A 20,487-nucleotide genomic window follows, 5' to 3' on the forward strand; every position below is an offset into this window, starting at 1 on the left:
TTGATGGACTTCATAATTACTCTGCCGCCTTAAAAAGGAATAGCTACCATCTTTGTTGTCATGGACCGACTTACAAAGATGGCTCACTTTGTACCAATAGAAAACATTTCCCTCACTGAGCACACCGCAGAGTTAATGATCCGGGAAGTTTTCCAATTACATTGAATTCCGGATGATATAATCTCAGACAGAGGGGTTCAGTTCACCTCGAAGTTTTGAAGACACTTCAGTGCGATTCTGGGGACTACTGTGAGTCTCTCTTCTGCTTTTCATCCGCAGTCTAATGGCCAGACCGAGAGAACTAACCAGATGCTGGAGCAGTATCTCCGCTGCTTCATCTCCCATTGCCAAGTAGCCCCCACCTTCCAAGTGGGTAACAAGGTGTCGTTTTAAGTGTCATGTACCCTCTCCCAAGCTTGGGCAAAGATTTATGGGGGCCTTCCAAATCACCGCAAGGATCAGCCAGTTGGCTTTCTGTTTAAAACTTCCAGTCAGCCTGGAAGTCTATCCTGTCTTTCACATATCCTTGCTCAGACCATTCCAACACCTTCTCAGTAAGAAACAAGCTCCTCCACCAGTGTGGGTCCAAGGGGAGAAAGAGTTCGTGGTAGACAAAATCTTGGACTCGAGACTCCATTGTGGGAAATTGCAATACCTAGTGAAATGGAAGTGGTATGACCCAGAAGCCAACAATGTCCATACTCCCAGGCTCACAAAAAGGTTTTTTGCCTTTTGGGAAGGCTGTAGACTGTACTTCGACCTGCGACCCCACTCTTCTGGCACCGAGTACCAGAGAGTTGGCATCGTGATTTCACGCCTGAGAGGAGACCCTCAAAATTGGGCCTTCTCCTTATCCCCAGACTCCCCCACTCGACTGTCGCTAGAAGCCTTTTTCTCTGTTCTAGGGCAGATCTACGATGAACCTGACCGGGCCGCTTACGCGGTTTCGAAACTTTTGTCCTTGCGCTAGGGTCGGAGGTTGGCGGAGGATTATTGTTCTCAGTTCAGGCAATACTGTATGGAGTCGGGGTGGAACGATTCAGCCCTCAAGGATGTGTTCTTGTCCGGCCTATCCGAAGGTCTTAAGGATCTGCTGGTTGCGCATCCGGAGCCGAGGACTCTGGAACAAGCGATGTCGCTATCCATTTGAGCTGATCGCCGACTGAGGGCCAGGCAACCCGCTAGGACCAGTCCGACTACTTCACCTGCAGATCAAACCACTCCACTTTCCCTCGCTGAACCCATGGATTTGGGTACTATGTCATCTCAACAGCGAAGGGAATACAGACTAAGAAAGAACCTCTGTCTGTCCTGCGGAGAACCTGGTCAACGGGTCGCTAACTACGGGAAGAAGTCCCAGCCGGAAGATATTCCGCTCCTAGTCAGTTGTCGGGAGGACGGTCTAGGAGCTAAGGTACTCCCCGCAGTGTCTAAGATGTTCTTGCCCTGCACTTTAGAGTTTGGTTCTTTCTCTCATACAGGACAAGCCTTTGTCGATTCTGGGGCTGCAGCGAATTTTGTTAATTTTGACTTTGTGAAGCAGATTTCTAGTTTCATGGTACATCTAGACCCCCCGATTCAGGTCTCTGGGGTAGACTCCACGCCATTACGGTACGGTCTCGTCAATTTAGTTACCCCGGAGTTAAAATGTTCCATTGGTGCTGTGCATACTGAGGCCTGAACATTTTTGGTGATGAAAGACTTGTCTGTGGACCTAGTCTTGGGACTCCCTTGGTTAAAGAAACACAATCCTGTGATCAATTGGGAGTCTTTGGAGTTGGTCAAATGGGGCTCTCGGTGTTCCAGGCACATGAGCCGGGTGAACTTGGATGCCTCGGTGTTGGAGGGTCTTGAGTTGCCGGAATACATCTCTGAATTTTCTAACGTGTTTTCTAAACAGTTATCTGAAGTCTTGCCTCCCCATAGGGAGTTAGACTGCAAGATTGAGCTGGTCCCGGGTGCCAAACTTCCTAAGGGGAGGATCTACAATGTAACGGTTCCAGAGAGGGAGTCCATGAAGGACTATATTCAGGACAGTCTGGCCAAAGGGCACATCCGACCCTCAGAGTCTCCTACTGGGGCCAGGTTCTTCTTCGTTGAGAAGAAGAATGGGGGTCTCCGACCCTGTATTGATTACAGGGAACTCAACAAGATCACCGTCAGAAACCAGTATGCGCTTCCTCTCATCCCTGATCTCCTCAACCAGGTTTCTGGGGCTCAGTGGTTCTCCAAACTCGACTTGAGGGGAGCCTATAACCTGATTCGTATACAAGAAGGGGATGAGTGGAAAACCGCCTTCAATACACCACTTGGGCACTTCGAATATCTCGTTATGCCTTTTGGTTTATGCAATGCCCCGGCGGTCTATCAAGGGTTCATGAACGCCATTTTCCAGGATATCATGGGTGTATTCATGGTGGTTTACCTGGATGATATCTTGATCTTTTCCTCGGACTGGGAAGAACACTGTGCCTATTTACACACTGTACTGACTCGCCTTAGGGCGAACAAGTTATTCGCTAAGTTTGAAAAGTGTGTTTTTGGTGTCCAGAAAATATCCTTTTTGGGATATTTCATTACACCTTCTGATATTCAGATGGATCCCATTAAGGTGAAGGCCATCATGGAATGGGCTCAACCAGTCTCTTTGAAAGCATTGCAACAGTTCTTGGGCTTCGCTAATTACTACCGTAAATTTATTAAGAACTTCTCCGTGGTGGCTAAACCTTTAACGGATCTCACTAGAAAAGGGGCTGATGTGAGTACCTGGTCTTCAGATGCACTTGCAGCTTTCTCCTCTCTGAAGGCTGCCTGTTCTTATCCAACCTGACCTATCCTGTCCATTTGTGGTGGAGGTAGATGCCTCCGAGTTCGGTGTTGGAGCTGTACTGTCTCAAGGTTCATCCATGCTCACGAATCTCAGACCATGTGCCTATTTTTCCAAAAAGTTCTCGTCTGCCGAACGAGAACTACTTGCTATTAAATGGGCGTTTGAGGAATGAAGGCATTTCCTGGAAGGAGCACGATATCAGATCACAGTGCTCACTGACCATAAAAATCTCATTTATTTAGACTCAGCTTAGAGGTTGAATGCTCGGCAGGCCCGCAGGGCCCTCTTCTTTTCACGCTTCAACTTTTTAGTTACTAACCAACCCGGCTCAAAAAACGATAAGGCGGATGCCTTATCTAGGCGTTCTGGTTCCCCAGAACCTACTGATTTGGAGCCGGAGACTACCCTTTCCCCTGGGGTGGTTCTCGCTTCTGTCTCCTCTGACCTTTCACCGCTGATACATGCTGCTCGGCAATCTGCCCCTGAAGCCCTTCCGGAAGGCAAACTTTTTGTTCCCTTGCCGTTAAGGTTGAAGGTGTTAGAGGAGATGCATGCGTCAGTCTTAGCTGGTCACCCTGGGATCAAGGGTACACAGAAACTACTTGCCAGAATGTATTGGTGGCCCTTTTATGGCTAAAGATGTCCGTGCATTTGTGACGGCATGCCCGGTTTGCGCCAGGGGAAAGAGTCTCAGGAGACGTCCTGAAGGTCCTCTTCATCCCTTGCCCATTCCGTCCAGACCATGGTCCCATTTGTCCATGGACTTAATAACGGATTTGCCTCCCTCGCTTGGGAACACGGTCATTTGGGTCATTGTTGACCGTTTCACCAAGATGGCACATTTCGTTCCTCTTTGTAAGTTGCCTAACGCCAAATATTTATCTGAAAAGTTTATCCAGGAGGTTGTTCGGCTTCATGGGATTCCGGAGGATATTGTCTTGGATAGAGGGGTACAGTTTGTCGCTCAATTCTGGCGGGCTTTTTGCAAAAATCTAAATGTTAATTTGTCCTTTTCATCCGCATTTCATCCTGAGTCCAACGGTCAGACTGAACGCATGAATCAGGAATTGATCCAGTACCTGTGACTTTTTGTTTCCGATAACCAGTTTCAGTGGGCGAACTACTTACCTCTCGATGAATTTGCTATCAATAATCATGTCAATTCGTCTTCCCAAGTTTCGCCGTTTTTCTGTAATTATGGGTTCCATCCTCGATTTGCATTCTCTACTCCTGTTTCGAACACCCCATCCGCTGATACCGCTATTGATGAACTGTGCACAGTTTGGGCCCAGGTTCATAAGAACCTTCAGGGTTCCCAGGAAAGGTTACTTAGGCAGTGTAATAAGAAACACACTATCTCTGCACCTTTTGTGGTTGGGGAGCAGGTCTTACTGTCTTCAAAAAATCTGAGACTGAAGGTTCCGTTTTTAAAACTTGCACCGCGGTTTATTGGTCCTTTTTCTATTTCGCAGGTTATTAACCCATTGGCTTATAGATTGTCCCTTCCGGGCTCTTAGAAGTTTCATAATGTTTTCCATAAAAGCTTATTAAAAGATATGTGACTCCAGTGTTGCCCACTAGAGATGAGCGAGCACCAAAATGCTCGGGTGCTCGTTACTCGGGACGAAATTATCGCGATGCTCGAGGGTTCGTTTCGAGTAACGAACCCCATTGAAGTCAATGGGCGACCCGAGCATTTTTGTATATCGCCGATGCTCGCTAAGGTTTTCATTTGTGAAAATCTGGGCAATTCAAGAAAGTGATGGGAACGACACAGCAACGGATAGGGCAGGCGAGGGGCTACATGTGGGGCTGCATCTCAAGTTCCCAGGTCCCACTATTAAGCCACAATAGCGGCAAGAGTGGGCCCCCCCCCCCAACAACTTTTACTTCTGAAAAGCCCTCATTAGCAATGGATACTTTAGCTAAGCACCACATTACCTCCAACAAAGCACAATCACTGCCTGCATGACACTCCGCTGCCACTTCTCCTGGGTTAAAAAAACCACCCGCACAGCGCTTACCTGAATCCCGGCGGTCCGGCGTCTTCATACTCACCTGCTGAAGATGGCCGCCGGGATCCTCTATCTTCATGGACCGCAGGGCTTCTGTGCGGTCCATTGCCGATTCCAGCCTCCTGATTGGCTGGAATCGGCACGTGACGGGGCGGAGCTACACGGAGCTACACGGAGCCCCATAGAGAAGAGGAGAAGACCCGGACTGCGCAAGCGTGGCTAATTTGGCCATCGGAGGGCGAAAATTAGTCGGCACCATGGAGACGAGGACGCTAGCAACGGAGCAGGTAAGTATAAAACTTTTTATAACTTCTGTATGGCTCATAATTAATGCACAATGTACATTACAAAGTGCATTATTATGGCCATACAGAAGTGTATAGACCCACTTGCTGCCGCGGGACATCTCCTTTAAGCCACAATAGTGGCAAGAGTGGCTCCCGCCCAACAACTTTTACTTCAGAAAATCCCTCATTAGCAATACATACCTTAGCTAAGCACCACACTACCTCCAACAAAGCACAATCACTGCCTGCATGACACTCCGCTGCCACTTCTCCTGGGTTACATGCTGCCCAACCCCCCCCCCCCCCCCCGCACGACCCAGTGTCCACAGCTCACACCAAAGTGTCCCTGCGCAGCCTTCAGCTGCACTCATGCCACACCACCCTCATGTCTATTTATAAGTGCGTCTGCCATGAGGAGGAACCGCAGGCACACACTGCAGAGGGTTGGCACGGCTAGGCAGCGACCCTCTTTAAAAGGGGCGGGGCGATAGCCCACAATGCTGTACAGAAGCAATGAGAAATAGAATCCTGTGCCACCGCCATCAGGAGCTGCACACGTGGGCATAGCAATGGGGAACCAATGTTCCACACACTATTCATTCTGTCAAGGTGTCTGCATGCCCCAGTCAGACAGCATTTTTTTATAAATAGTCACAGGCAGGTACAACTCCGCAATGGGAATTCCGTGTGCACCCACAGCATGGGTGGCTCCCTGGAACCCACCGGCTGTACATAAATGTATCCCATTGCAGTGCCCATCACAGCTGAGGTAACGTCCGATTAAATGCAGGTGGGCTTCGGCCCACACTGCATGCCCCAGTCACACTGGGGTTCTTTAGAAGTGGACACATGCAGTTACATGCAGAACCACCAAATTAAAGACGTGGGCCAGGCATGGCACGTGCGTGAGGCTGCCGAGCTGCAGAGTCGCCACCAGGTTACGGCCGTTGTCACACACGACCATGCCCGGTTGGAGGCTCAGCGGCACAAGCCAGTGGTCGGTCTGCTCTGTCAGATCCTGCAGCAGTTCGTGGGTCATGTGCCTCTTCTCTCCTAAGCTGAGTAGTTTCAGCACGGCCTGCTGACGCTTGCCCACCGCTGTGCTGCCACGCCGCGCGACACCGACTGCTGGCGACGTGCTGCTGCTGACACATCTTGATTGCGAGACAGAGGTTGCGTAGGAGGAGGAGGAGGAGGGTGGTTTAGTGGAGGAAGCATACACCGCCGCAGATACCACCACCGAGCTGGGGCCCGCATTTCTGGGGGTGGGTAGGACGTGAGCGGTCCCAGGCTCTGACTCTGTCCCAGCCTCCACTAAATTCACCCAATGTGCCGTCAGGGAGATATAGTGGCCCTGCCCGCCTGTGCTTGTTCACGTGTCCGTTGTTAAGTGGACCTTGGCAGTAACCGCATTGGTGAGGGCGCGTACAATGTTGCGGGAGACGTGGTCGTGCAGGGCTGGGATGGCACATCGGGAAAAGTAGTGGCGACTGGGAACTGAGTAGCGCGGGGCCGCCGCCGCCATCATACCTTTGAAAGCCTCCATTTCCACAACCCTATACGGCAGCATCTCCAGGCTGATAAATTTGGCTATGTGCACGTTTAACGCTTGAGCGTGCGGGTGCGTGGCGGCGTACTTGCGCTTGCGCTCCAACACTTGGGCTAGCGACGGCTGGACGGTGCGCTGAGAGACATTGCTGGATGGGGCCGAGCACAGCGGAGGTGAGGGTGTGGGTGCAGGCCAGGAGACGGTAGTGCCTGTGTCCTGAGAGGGGGGTTGGATCTCAGTGGCAGGTTGGGGCACAGGGGGAGAGGCAGCGGTGCAAACCGGAGGCGGTGAACGGCCTTCGTCCCACCTTGTGGGGTGCTTGGCCATCATATGTCTGTGCATGCTGGTGGTGGTGAGGCTGGTGGTGGTGGCTCCCCTGCTGATCTTGGCGCGACAAAGGTTGCACACCACTGTTCGTCAGTTGTCTGCACTCTCAGTGAAAAACTGCCAGACCTTTGACCACCTCGGCCTCTGCAGGGTGGCATGGCGCGAGGGGCCGCTTTGGGAAACAGTTGGTGGATTATTCGGTCTGGCCCTGCCTCTACCTCTGGCCACCGCACTGCCTCTTCCAACCTGCCCTGCTGCTACACTTGCCTCCCCCTCTGAAGACCTGTCCTCAGTAGGCGTAGCAAACCAGGTGGGGTCAGTCACCTCATCGTCCTGCTGCTCTTCCTCCGAATTCTCTGTGCGCTCCTCCCTCGGACTTACTCCAATTACTACTACCTGAGTTATAGACAACTGTGTCTCATCGTCCTCCTCACCCACTGAAAGCTCTTGAGACAGTTGCCAGAAGTCCCCAGCCTCATCCCGCGAACCCCGCGAACTTTCCAAAGGTTGGGCATGGGTCACGACAAACTCCTCCGGTGGGAGAGGAACCATTGCTGGCCATTCTGGGCAGGGGCCCGGGAACAGTTCCTGGGAGTCTGCCTGCTCCTCAGAATGTGTCATTGTAATGGAGTGAGGAGGCTGGGAGGAAGGAGGAGCAGCAGCCAGAGGATTCAGAGTTGCAGCAGTGGACGGCGCAGAACTCTGGGTGGTCGATAGATTGCTGGATGCACTTTCTGCCATCCACGACAGGACCTGCTCACACTGCTCATTTTCTAATAAAGGTCTACCGCGTGGACCCATTAATTGTGAGATGAATGTGGGGACGCCAGAAACGTGCCTCTCTCCTAATCCCGCAGCAGTCGGCTGCGATACACCTGGATCAGGAGCTCGGCCTGTGCCCACACCCTGACTTGGGCCTCCCCATCCTCGGCCGCGTCCACGTCCTCTAGGCCTACCCATACCCCTCAGCATGATGTATTACCAGTAGTGCAGAAACAGAACGCTGTAATTAAATGTGCCGCTTATTGGCCTGTGGTTGGAGGCTGACTTCGCTTACGGAACGCACAACAGAGGCAGGAAAGAATTTTGCGCAAGCCTGCTGTAACACTTAGCTGGCTGCGTATGAATTAGGACAACTACCCCCAGCAGAGACCCAGTACACTGAGGACGGTCACAGGCAGCCCAAATAGATTTTTTTCCCAAATGTTTTTGGAAAGGCCCACTGCCTATATACACTAAATATGTCTTCTGTCCCTGCCTCACCACTACTGGCCCTGGACAATGTAAAATTACTGCAGGACGCAATGGTCTGCACGGCCGATATACAAAAAAAAAAAAAAAAGTGCAACACTGCAAAAAGCAGCCTCCACACTACTGCACACGGTTAGATGTGGCCCTAAGAAGGACCTTGGGGTTCTTGAAGCCTAAAATAACTCCTAACGCTCTCCCTATAGCAGCTCCGGCACCAGCAGCACTTTCCCTGATCTCTGTCAGAATGCATCTATGACGAGCCGCGGGAGGGGCCGATTTTTATACTCGGGTGACACCTGATCTCCCCAGCCACTCACTGCAGGGGGGTGGTATAGGGCTTGAACGTCGCAGGGGGAAGTTGTAATGCCTTCCCTGTCTTTCTATTGGCCAGAAAAGCACGCTAACGTCTCAGAGATGAAAGTGAAAGTAACTCGAACATCGCGTGGTACTCGTCTCGAGTAACGAGCATCTCGAACACGCTAATACTCGAACGAGTATCAAGCTCGGACAAGTACGTTCGCTCATCTCTATTGCCCACCTACGCTGGTGCAAGGAGAATTAGAATTTGAGGAGGAGAGGGTTCGGGGCTCAATACAGTATCTTTGAGGAGGGATTGGCCCTGAGGAATGGACGTGGGTTCCTGCCAGGGATGTTCCTGCCCCACGTCTGGTCCGATTATTCCACAGGGCCTTTCCTCTTAAGCCCACTCCAGGTCACGGGGGTCCAGTGTCCCCCCCCTTAGAAGGGGGGTACTGTTAGGACCGGCGGCTCTCGGGGTCTCCGCGTCTGCACCACCAGTCCCATCACCCGAGCTGATAGGGTGCGGCACAGGGGAGCTCCGGTCTTGGTGACCTTCCCTGGCCATCGGGGTCCCGGACACTGGCTCCGGGCGCATGCTCCTGTGCTTCGGGGGGTGGCATCTGGGTAATCGAGTTGCTGGGGATGTGGCTGATACCGTCCCCGTTGCCATGACATCCTGACTAGCATGATCTGCACTTGCTGCTGGATGTCTGGATCTCCGCACTCGTTGTCTTATGTCTGGGTGCTGGCAGGGCCCCGCCCTAATTAGCTGCTGGGGCGGGAGTTCTGACAGCATTTAAACATGCCCGTTTCCTCCCAGCATTGCCAGTGTATGTTCGTCTCTAGGCTACACCCGCATATTTGGATTGTGCTTCCGGCTTTTGACCCATGGACTTCGGACCCGACTTTGCTTTGCCTGACCCCTTTGTACCTTGTACCCTCCAGTTGCCGACTCGGACTGTCTGACTCTCCTCTGTGTTTGTTTGTTTCCAATGTTTGTCTGTATTGGTCCCGGTGCCCCCTTCCCTAGTGAGTGTAGGGACCATCACCCAGTTGTCGCCCTGGGGCTTAGCCCAGGGGGGCAAGTAGGTAGGGACAGGGGTAGTGGGTTGTTTTCAGGGAATCCCGTACCTGGACCCCAGATCCCTGACACCCAGGATGTCATCATAGAAAGAGGGGCTACAATCAGGACTCAAACCCAGGACCTCCTGTTCCCAGACCAGCCGCTCTCCCTGTTGAGCCATCCAAGCCTTTGGACTTCCTATAAAAGCCTGGCCCTTCCCTCTAGCTCCTTGTGAGATTGCTACACTGCCTTTATTAAGCGTCATCTACTAAACCTGCTCCTCTCCTACAAACTACAATTACGTGTTAACGACCTCTGGCTCTCCTCCCGACAATGCTACCAGCCTCCTTTGTACTGCAAACTGTGACTACCTGCTGACAACCTCTGGCTCTCTTCCCGACAGCGTTACCTGCCTCCTCCTTTTTACTGCAAACCGTGGCTACCTGCTGACAACCTCTGGCTCTCTTCCCGACAGCGTTACCTGCCTCCTCCTTTTTACTGCAAACCGTGGCTACCTGCTGATGACCTCTGTCTCTCCTTCCGACAATGCTACACTCTTCCTTTGTACTGCAAACCTTGACTACCTGCTGATGACCTCTGGCTCTCATCCTGACAATGCTACCCATCTCCTCATATGTACTGCAAACCATAAGAATTGATTGGTATATAAAGGGCTAAACAAGAGGAATTGGAGTTATCTCTGCTGAGCTTGTGCAATCATCCCGTCATACATATATGACGGATTGCACAACTGCCTTGGTAGCAATGCTGTATATATACAGCGCATACATCCAAGGGGTTAAACTGCTTAAGAGATAAAACTAAGCATAATGTTATATCTACTGAATAATTTATTCTTCCCAACTCCAATCTGGCAATCAGAATAATCCCTGGATTATCGACTCTTCTAAAGTAATCAGTAAATATTACATGTAATATTGTAATGCTGAAGAAAGGCATCTAGGCCCCTCTTGAACTCTTTTATCAAATTCACCATAACCACATTCTCAAGCAGAGAGTTCCATAGTCTCCAGAGAGTTCCATAGTTTCTCCAGTTTAGCTTACAGTTAACTTAAATCCCCAAGTCCCTTTCCATGTCAGTTTTGCTCAGTGTTTTCCCATTCAGTGTGTAATAATGACGTGTATTCCCCTGTCCATGTGCATAACCTTATATTTGTCAGTGGTAAACCTCATTTGCCACTTTTATGCCCAAGCCCCCAATTTATCCAGATCCATTTGTCACTGTATACTGTGCTCTCTTGTGTTAATTACTTTGCATACTTTTGTAGCACCTGCAAATATTGATATTTTATTGTGCAATTCTTCTACTAAGTCATTAATAAGTATAATAAGTAGGGCTTACCAGCCTGTAGTTTCCTGGGTACCTGGGAAGTATTATTCAGGGGCAGGATGAGGCAGATTATAGAGACACCTAGGGTGCTATTGAAGAGAAAATATCTGGGGAAAAAAAGTATAAAGTTGCTTACCCAAAATTTCTGTTTCCTGGAGTGCATAAGCAGCAGAAGCACATATGGGTTAAGTCCCCTAGGTACAACCAAACAGAGACAGGTTAATAAGCTAATTCATCAATTAGTCTATTCTATAAGGCAAGGTAAAGGACTTAAAGGTGTTGTCCCGCGCCGAAACGTTTTTGTTTTTTTTTGCATAGACCCCCCGTTCAGCGCAGGACAAACCCAAGGGATGTGTTGAAATTAAAAAAAAAATTTACTTACCCGAATCCCCTGTCTGCAACTTCTTCCTTCTTTTCCTCCAAGATGGCCGCCGGGATCTTCACCCACGATGCACCGTGGGTCTTCTCCCATGGTGCACCGTGGGCTCTGTGCGGTCCATTGCCGATTCCAGCCTCCTGATTGTCTGGAATCGGCACACATGATGGGGCGGAGCTACGCGATGACGCGTAGAAGGGGCCGGAGCCAGAACGCTGCTCGTGCCCGGACCGACCAGAAGGGAGAAGACCCTTCTGCGCAAGTGCGTCTAATCGGGCGATTAGACGCTGAAATTAGACGGCACCATGGAGACAGGGACGCCAGCGCAGGGAAGGTGAGTATATAACTTCTGTATGGCTCATATTTAATGCACAATGTATATTACAAAGTGCATTAATATGGCCATACAGAAGTGTATAACCCCACTTGCTTTCGCGGGACAACCCCTTTAAGGCCCATTTAGACGGGATGACTGTCGGACAAACGATCGCAACGTCCCCGCAAGCACCCGCTCACTTGCTTTTACACAGGAGGTAGTATCGTTGCTTCACAGCAGGGTGGCTGCAGAAGATTTCTCTCCTCGCGCTCCCCCTCCCCTCTCCATTAACTTAACATAGCGGCCGTTACGGAACTGAACAGCTGCTATTAACACTGAACGATCATTGTTCAGAATTTTATGCAGCTTAAAATCCTGAATGATGAGCGATGAGTGTAAATAGCAGCCATTCAGTACTGAACGGCCGCTAAGTTAAGTGAATAATTATCGCCATGGAGACGGGGACGCCAGCACCGGGAGGGGGTAAGTATATAACTTCTGTATGGCCAATATTTAATGCACGATGTATATTACAAAGTGCATTAATATGGCCATACAGAAGTGCATAACTGCACTTGCTTCTGCGGGACAACCCCTTTAACCTGTAACTGCACATTGGTGGCTGTAAATTGTACCTTGAGTGGATTCAACTTCAAGGATTTTTTTTTAAAGCCACTTTGTAATACTTGCAGGATAGCGATCAAACAGTCCAGTGAGAAGGTATTCTGAGCACACGGTGTTCTAAAGAGACAGCAGACTATTATATTATACCATGATGGTAGAAGGTCTGCAGGCAGTCGGCATCGTAGTGATTAGTTAGCTTGCAGGTTCCAGGCTGTGAGATGTAGTGCGTGAAGATGTGGAAACAGAATCCCTCTCTGGGAAAAGAGATATAATGTGGGTGGAAAACTCCAATAGTTGCCCTTTATATCACCCATGCCAGAGAAAAACATATCCAATGGGGCCAGGATTTGAAAGTGTCAATCACTTTGTCTTGTTCCTCAATACTTTGGATATGAGAGGGAGAGGAGGATATACATATACTAGTTTTCCTCTCCAGCTAACAGAGAGACTGTCTAGTGTCTGAGCTAGCTGACAGCGGTACTAGGAGTAGAAGTTTGACTTTAGTGTTTTCCTTTTTCAACATGGCATCAAGCACTGGCCTCCCCATCTTCACTATCTGGGTAAACACTTTTGAATTGTAGCTCCCTTCTTCAGACCCTGGTTGCTGAGATAGCCCCCTTTGATATTTTGGACTTTCCTGATATGAATGGCAAACATCTGTTATAGGCAAGTCTTCAAATAGAAAAAACTCTTTCCGCGCTCCTGCTGGAGCTCCTCTTCGGAAAAAATAAACTGTCGTAGCAGACAGTATTTATATAAATTAATCATAAATTTATTTCCGAATAAAAGATTGCATGCAAGTGGAAATCTTGCAGCGATAGTTATACAACGCGTTTCGGCGTTCTAAAGACGCCTTTCTCAAGTATACAGAGACATTAAAATGCAACATTTAAATAGCATGTCTTACCTTTTTAATCTCTCAGTATACTTGAGAAAGGCGTCTTTAGAACGCCGAAACGCGTTGTATAACTATCGCTGCAAGATTTCCACTTGCATGCAATCTTTTATTCGGAAATAAATTTATGATTAATTTATATAAATACTGTCTGCTACGACAGTTTATTTTTTCCGAAGAGGAGCTCCAGCAGGAGCGCGGAAAGAGTTTTTTCTATTTGAAGACTTGCTTGTTTTAACCCATTGAGGGGAGTTTTCTCTCTTTGGGATTGCTTTCATTCCGGCGGCTCTCCTTCCCTATCGAAGGATATCTGAAGTCTCTTCGTATATTACTACAGGCATACTCGGATCACAGGTGCTGGCGGGTTGTTCCCCAAGGATTTAACGGTCTACGGGAACCCCGCTGTGCACCAGGTGAGTTATTCTCATTAATTACTATATGGTGGCGCCGATCGTTACTTTGAAAAACATCTGTTATACATATTTTCTCTGCATTCACTGGCTATCCTCTGGCTTTTGATGTCTCCCTGCTTTCTGATAGAAAAAACATAGGGTAAGTTATCTTACCAAGACATGATGATTGTGAAGGTAAGGCTGAAAGTGGGACAAAGCTAGTCTGACCACTCGCAATTGTTTCATGTTAGAGGATATGGCCTTGTTTTTCTTTAACATCTTTTGGACCCAAAGACAGCCCCAGGAGGAAGCATCAGTAGTAAGGAGTCTTTGCCCATGCAATGGAGACTATGTCAGAAAGCCCAATATTCTTATAAGAAATTAGACCACAGACCTGTGGTGAGATATAAGGGTCTTCACTGATTGAAGTATTGTCTCAATTTTCTCTGGAAACAGTTTCCACTAGGAGACGTTGGGAATCTACAATGATGCTTAGGTACTTCAATTGTTCAGAGAGAATGAAACAAGATTTGTTAAGAATGTATGGTCCTGCATGAGTTGAATTGTTACCTGAAGATCCTGGTGAAATTAATGACTTAAAGAGGCCTTCACTAACTAGGACTAGTGACCTGAGACCTCCTGTGCTCCGGACGGTGGCTCTCCCCAGTGAGCTATTCAGCTTAGACAAGCTTCCCTGCCAAATCTATGTTCCTGTTAGCCTTGTTCCTGCCTCCCTGTCCTGGCCCTGCCATGTTTCTAATTGGGACTTTTATAAAAGCCTGGCCCTTCCCCCAGTTGCTTGCTAGATTATTGTGCTTCAGACTGTGATGAAGCTCCTCTTCCCCTCCATTGTACTGTGAACTTGAGACTACCTGATACCACCCTCTGGTTTTCCTCCCAACAATGATACCCGCCTCCTCCACTATACTGCAATCTGAGACCACCTGATACCAACCTCTGGCTTTCCTCCCGACAATGATACCCACCTCCTGCGACTATGAGACCACCTGATACTGACCTCTGGCTTCCCCCTGAATACTCTCTGGACCTGCACGGTAACTACACCCATAGCTCCTAATCTATCCAGTGCCTGAAGACATTTCAGTATGACGCAGACACCCTTAATTTTGAGAGATGAGGATAGTACTACCATAAATGCTCCCAGAACTGATATGATGAATGGCAACATGTGAACTTAAAATGGTGGAATCCAGTGTCCATATTAACTTTAATTCTCAAAAAACCTCTCGTTGCTGGGCAAAATTGGCACATGAAGGTAAGCATCTGTGAGGTATATGATGTCAAGGAAGTTCTCTTCCTCTAGCAGTGTGATGACTGAGTGCATGGTCTCCATTTTGAATTTCTTTTTGTGAATGAATTGATTGAGGAAGGTGAGGTCTATGATCAACCTTCACTTGTCTCCTCACTTTGGGATTTGGACTATTTTGGAGTAGACTCCTTGCCACTTGCCATGGTTCTATAGGCCAGGCATCAATCTTATGAAGTTTTCTGATTATGTTCCGCCTTTTTGAAGAGGGTTGTTTTGTTTCTTCTGACAATTAATTCTCTTTTTCTGTCAGGATGTTTGTTACTGGTTCTGAATCTTGGAGATCCTTTCCTTTTGGCCTTAAAAAGACTTAAGAGGCATCCTCTTTTTAATCTTAAGAAATTTCCCTTCTTTTCTGGAGCTGGGACCAAACAGAGAACTGGGTGAAATGGAGGGTTACAAAAGAGGATCATAGAGGAAATATCTCTCAGCCTGTATTACTCACTTACAATTTGATGTCCCCACTTCCAGTGACTCATCGTGCTCCACTTGGCTACTGGTGATGCACCAACATCAACGTCTGGTGACACGTCAGATGTACTGCATTGTATCTGGCAGTAGGCATGCACTTTATCGGTGATGTGCTCTCCCATGTCACTCCAAATGACGTACCACTGTCAGAACGCTGCAGAGCTCCTCCAGACACCCTAGCAGGTTCCTTCCTATGTTAGCATCCTGGAAATTTATTTGTAGAAGGAGGGAATAAGGCGGCAGTAGCAAGCTTGAGGTGTTGTGCTAGGCAGAAAGGGGATAGTCACCTACAAGGTATACCTCCAGGCTGAGAGACTTAGCTCATACCCTGTACTTGGCCTGGAAAGCAGAGATGAAATCCGTTAGGCTAAAGGGACATGAATCACCCTGTATGTGGCTTGGAAAGTAGAGACAAAATACTTCTAACAGGGAAGTAACCCGACTCCTGATCCTCCTAGGAGAGAACAAAAAAATACAGTAACTCTGTCTTGCTTTACAGGGTAAGCTAATTGATTAAGTTAATTACTGCTTATTAACCTGAGACTTCTTTCCCACGAGCGTGTATCAGCCAGCCATTTTCACGGCCGCTGATATACACTGTGATCTGATGCCTTGGATTCTAATGTATCAGATCACATGGCCATATTCTCGTAACGTAAAAGTGCCCAGCCAGCCAATATAGTGCCGGGCATTTTTACATCAGGCCTAAAAGATAGTCCTGGAACTATCTTTTGGTCCAGAATACATTGGCCACTGCATGGACTCCTATGGGAGCCCATGAGGCGGCTGGAGGTGGGAGGGAGTTTAGCAGCATGGGTGCTAAACTCCCTCCCTCTGCTCTCCTCCACACTCGCTCTTTGCGATGGGAGGGGGTGGCATGAGGGCGGAGCTAAGTGCCACACCATCCCGCCTCCTCCCATTGCTGGCTGCAGACAAGGGGCGGGGAGGGGGCAGAGGCTAACCTAGAGGGGAGGAGAGCAGAGATGAGCCTGCGAGGGGGAGGTAGGGGAAAGGGGTGATGGCACAGTAGCCTCGAAGAATATGTGCCCATTCTGTGTGAATGGGGCACAAACATTAGATTTGTGCCCCCGTTCAGGAGCTTTAATGCCACAGATGGTAGCATATATCGGCCAACCATGAAAACGGCGGCCGATATGTCCTCGTGGGAAAGAAGCTTGACTCTATTTGGCTGTACCTAGGGGACTTAACCCATTTGTGCTTGTGCTACCATAAGACGATCAGGAACCTTGAAATATGTGCTAGATGGAGTCAGAAGTGGTGCTAAAAGAGCCAGTGACCTCCTGCCTTGTTCACGAAGAGAGCTTGTCCTCTCCCTGGTAGTATTGCTTGCTGTTGCAACAAGGTAACATGCTTTTCTAAATTTATCTAAAAGGCTTCTGATTGGCTCTCCCACAGCGACACGCTCCCTCTCTGATCACCTCACAAGCACAAATGGCGCTGCTGGGTAAATCAGCTCATATTGGCAATCAGACCAATTCATCAAATTTATCTAACAGGAAAAAAAGCTCACATTGCCATAGCAACCAAGAGCAGTGCAGCTTTCATTTTTTTCCAGAGCAGCTTATGAAATAAAAGCTGCATTGTGATTGGTTGTTATGGACAAAGTGGGCTGTTGTTTTAGTTAGACTATATTAATAAATTAGGCCCATAATTCGATTGGTCAGTCACCAATGTGTGATCACTGTGATCGTCATACATCAGTTACTATTGACTGGCATCTATCTGTTCAGGACTAACATACATATACTATATAGTCTATGTAAGCCGTGGTGATCAATACATAAATATATGCAGGAAAATAAGACCAAAACCTGTTCAATATTAAAAATATATTTAAGAATGTTAGAAAGAATATATTTGCAAAGCAATTTCTTTGCTTGTTAACAGTATTACAATGTAATTAATAAGGATGTTTTGCATGTAAAAGATTTCTTGAAGTTCGCAGCATGTATTTTGTACCCAGTAAAATCTGCTGCACCATCTGTAGGAGACAGAAGTTTGGTGCATTTTTCATTCTCTATCTCTGATGTCTCAGAAGTGCCTGTTCTAGCTGTCTAATCTTTTTATTTGTCTCCGTACTTATTGTTATTTCCCATAGTCACACTTGCTCTATGATTGTGTCACTGTGCTCACACTTAGGAAATTCTCTTTGTGTCTTAGCAATGTTACTTTAAGCATTTTGCTCTATGTAACTTTTTTTGTTTTCCCTCTTTTCCAGACTACTCCCACCTTCAGTGCCTGTCCCTCCTCCCCTGCCTGCCTCTCTTACTCCCTTTTTCCCCCTCCTCCGTCTTCCTGTTTTCTCACTCTCTATTTCTTCCCTGGCTGCTCTCAAGACATTACTCTCATCCGGAAAACCTTTCTAACAGAGTCTCCGGCTTCAGTCACTGTCACTGTCTATGTGTATGTCTGCATCTGTCTGTGAAAACTTTCTCTTTGTTTCTTTTCTCTTACTAGTCCACGACTTTTTTATATCTCTTCATCCGTCATCGTCATTTCTCACATTCCTGTCTCACTTTCTTTTATTTTATCTGTCTTTAACAAATTTAATTTACTGGTAGGTAATAACATTCTAAGCATAGAAATCTATACTGGGTCTTAGAAGCAGCTATAATCTAACTGAATACATTATTCTGTGGGACAGTATACTAACAGCAGAGACAGATATGTAGGTAAAACGAGTTAGAGCATCTGTGCAGAAAGTATACGCAGCTAATTAGGTGACTCAGTAGAGGAGCCCGCACTTACACTATGCACAAGTACACATAGAGTTCTCCTGTAGTCCAGCTCTACTAGAACACTTACACCAAGTGATTGCAACAAACACAGTAAATTCTTTGTTGCGAAAACTGTCTGATGCAGGAAGAAGTAATCGTGAGAGGTAACAGGCAATGACAACCAACGACAGTGAAATTTCTACTTAACAAGACTAAATACACAGAGACAATCGGACAACTCACAGTGAAAGGTTTCTGTAATTTGAGCATGGCTCCAGCACGTTCCTATCCTACACTTTCTATCCTGATTCTCTGGTTGGGCACATTTTTCTGTTACTTTTCTTCTGCTGGTTCGCGTGAGCGCTTCAAGGTGGTATTTGCCCCCGTAGTATGTAAAAGGACATGTCACAAAGGCTATTGTCATGATGTCTGCAAACCTGGGAGCAACATGACGCTGATAGCAGAAAATGGAGGTTCCACAGACACACTCACAGGGTCTGGATTTAGAGTGGGTGAGTATTTGTTTCAGTCATTGAAACTGACCTTTAATGGCTTGACATACAGATAGCAATTGACCATAATAAGTTCTCTAAGATAACTTTACTTCACAGAGACAATGACAAGGTGGTATCGCATTTTACTTTAATTCCTATACATCAAATGTATACTGTACATACATCCATGCAAACAGACTATCTCTACAGTGAGAAGTAGTGATACAAAGAAAAGAATGCCATAAAACATAATAAGGAACTAATGGGTTTTACTGTGGCCCACTGATTAGAATTGGCAGTTCTCCAGCAGGGTGGCACTATGACACAAGCAAATAGGAATTTCCATGTTGGTGATGATAATGATAGACATTTGTACAATCCACACAAAAATATACCTGTGCTCCAAATAGAAATGTGTTTCTGAAATGACATCCAGTTGTCTTTGTTGTGTGAAATGTGTTGATTAGAAGGCCAGCCTCCTCTCACATTGTTTTGATAGTAAGTGATTGCGGAAATTTTGTCGAGGAAACGCAACTTTAAATTTTATTAACTTGCATTCATTTTGCAGAATTTTAAGGTTTAGATCCCAATGACCTTTACAGTCCCAGACAACTTTAATTGTCAAACTATTCACAAAGTACCCTACAGTATTTTAATATTACTGAGCGACACACTGGGGGCAAATTTAATTATATTGTCCAATAGTTAGACAGTACAATTCTAGACAGTTTTAAAATGTGGTAGAGTTATCACAGTGGCTCATGCTGGATGATAAATCTGGCACATCTTTAGACTAGTCTACATTTATGCCACCTATTAGTTGACTTAGCTTTACACTTGCTTTTGTGTCAAATTGTTGGCATATTTCTTACGCACAAGGTTGTATTTGGGTCATGCCCCCTTTCCTGTAAAGCCACATTCCTTTCCATGAAGCTATACCCCATTTTTGGACAAAAAGTATCTAAAACATGTAATAAATTTGATTGAAAGCATGTAAGAAAGTTTTCTGGTGCAATTTGCATCAGGAAGCTGCAGATTTTCAATAGTAAATCTGCCCCACTGTGTGCATTAGTCATGACTTCCTTCCTCCACAGCAGAGGATGACAAATTGTAAAGGAACCACTAGCGGCTATTACAACGCATGTTTGAGTTGGGCCTTAAAGATATCATAGTAGTGCCTGGTGGCCTAATGAATCCAGCATCCATGTCAAATTTTATCATTACTATCTTAGAATATATTTCTTAGGTTTAGAGTAAAGGCACTTCAGACATCAACATAGAAAAGAGTTCTTTACAGTTAGAGTAGTACCCTAAGAAGCAGATACAGCAACATCTTTCAAAAAAGGGTCTAGATATCTAATCACAAATGACTTTCAGGGCTTTTCCACACGAGTGCTGTGGGCGCGCAGTATAGCCACGTGCAAAGATCGCGGCTATACTGCACTAAAGATCACGTGAACTGGTTAATTCCAGGGACTTGAAATAGCCCATTCAGACGATCCGAGGTACGTGGTGCGTGCTTTCCAGCTCCTATAGGAGTCAATGGAAAGCACTCACCAAAGATAGGTCAGGGCCTATCTTTGCATGCACCATGGATCTTAGATGTGACCTTGTAGTCGCTGTCCTATCTTTCTTAGGTGCGCGCATTTAGCACGTCTAACATTCTTTCATGTGAATACTTCTATAGGAAACCATTGGTTCCTATAGAAGCACTTTCTGTGCACCGCAATACTGGGAGCTCACAGCGCTCGTGTGAACGAGCCCTCAAGTTTATAGCTCATTTAGCAATAAATATTGTTTAATTAAGCTAAAAGAGGTTGAACTTAATAGACTTGTGTCTTTTTTTCAAGGGGCTCTTTGTATGGGGCCTTTTGCATACTG

The 20,487-nt window shown here is 47.2% G+C and overlaps 1 protein-coding gene across 2 annotated transcripts in view; it reads left to right on the plus strand.

Moving 5' to 3' along the window:
* The first annotated feature begins 17,678 nt into the window (after positions 1-17,678).
* The window catches only part of LTBP3 (latent transforming growth factor beta binding protein 3), a 161,881-nt gene continuing 159,072 nt past the window's right edge, over positions 17,679-20,487 (plus strand). The window contains exon 1 of one of the 2 annotated variants that reach the window (XM_066582582.1): positions 17,679-18,624. In XM_066582582.1, coding sequence (XP_066438679.1) covers positions 18,381-18,624 — 244 coding nt within the window. In that variant the 5' untranslated portion in view covers positions 17,679-18,380. The remainder of the gene's footprint in view (positions 18,625-20,487) is intronic. The other variant, XM_066582581.1, reaches the window with a different exon arrangement.

Source organism: Eleutherodactylus coqui, chromosome 11 (genome assembly GCF_035609145.1).
Source record: "Eleutherodactylus coqui strain aEleCoq1 chromosome 11, aEleCoq1.hap1, whole genome shotgun sequence".
Classification (NCBI taxonomy): domain Eukaryota; kingdom Metazoa; phylum Chordata; class Amphibia; order Anura; family Eleutherodactylidae; genus Eleutherodactylus; species Eleutherodactylus coqui.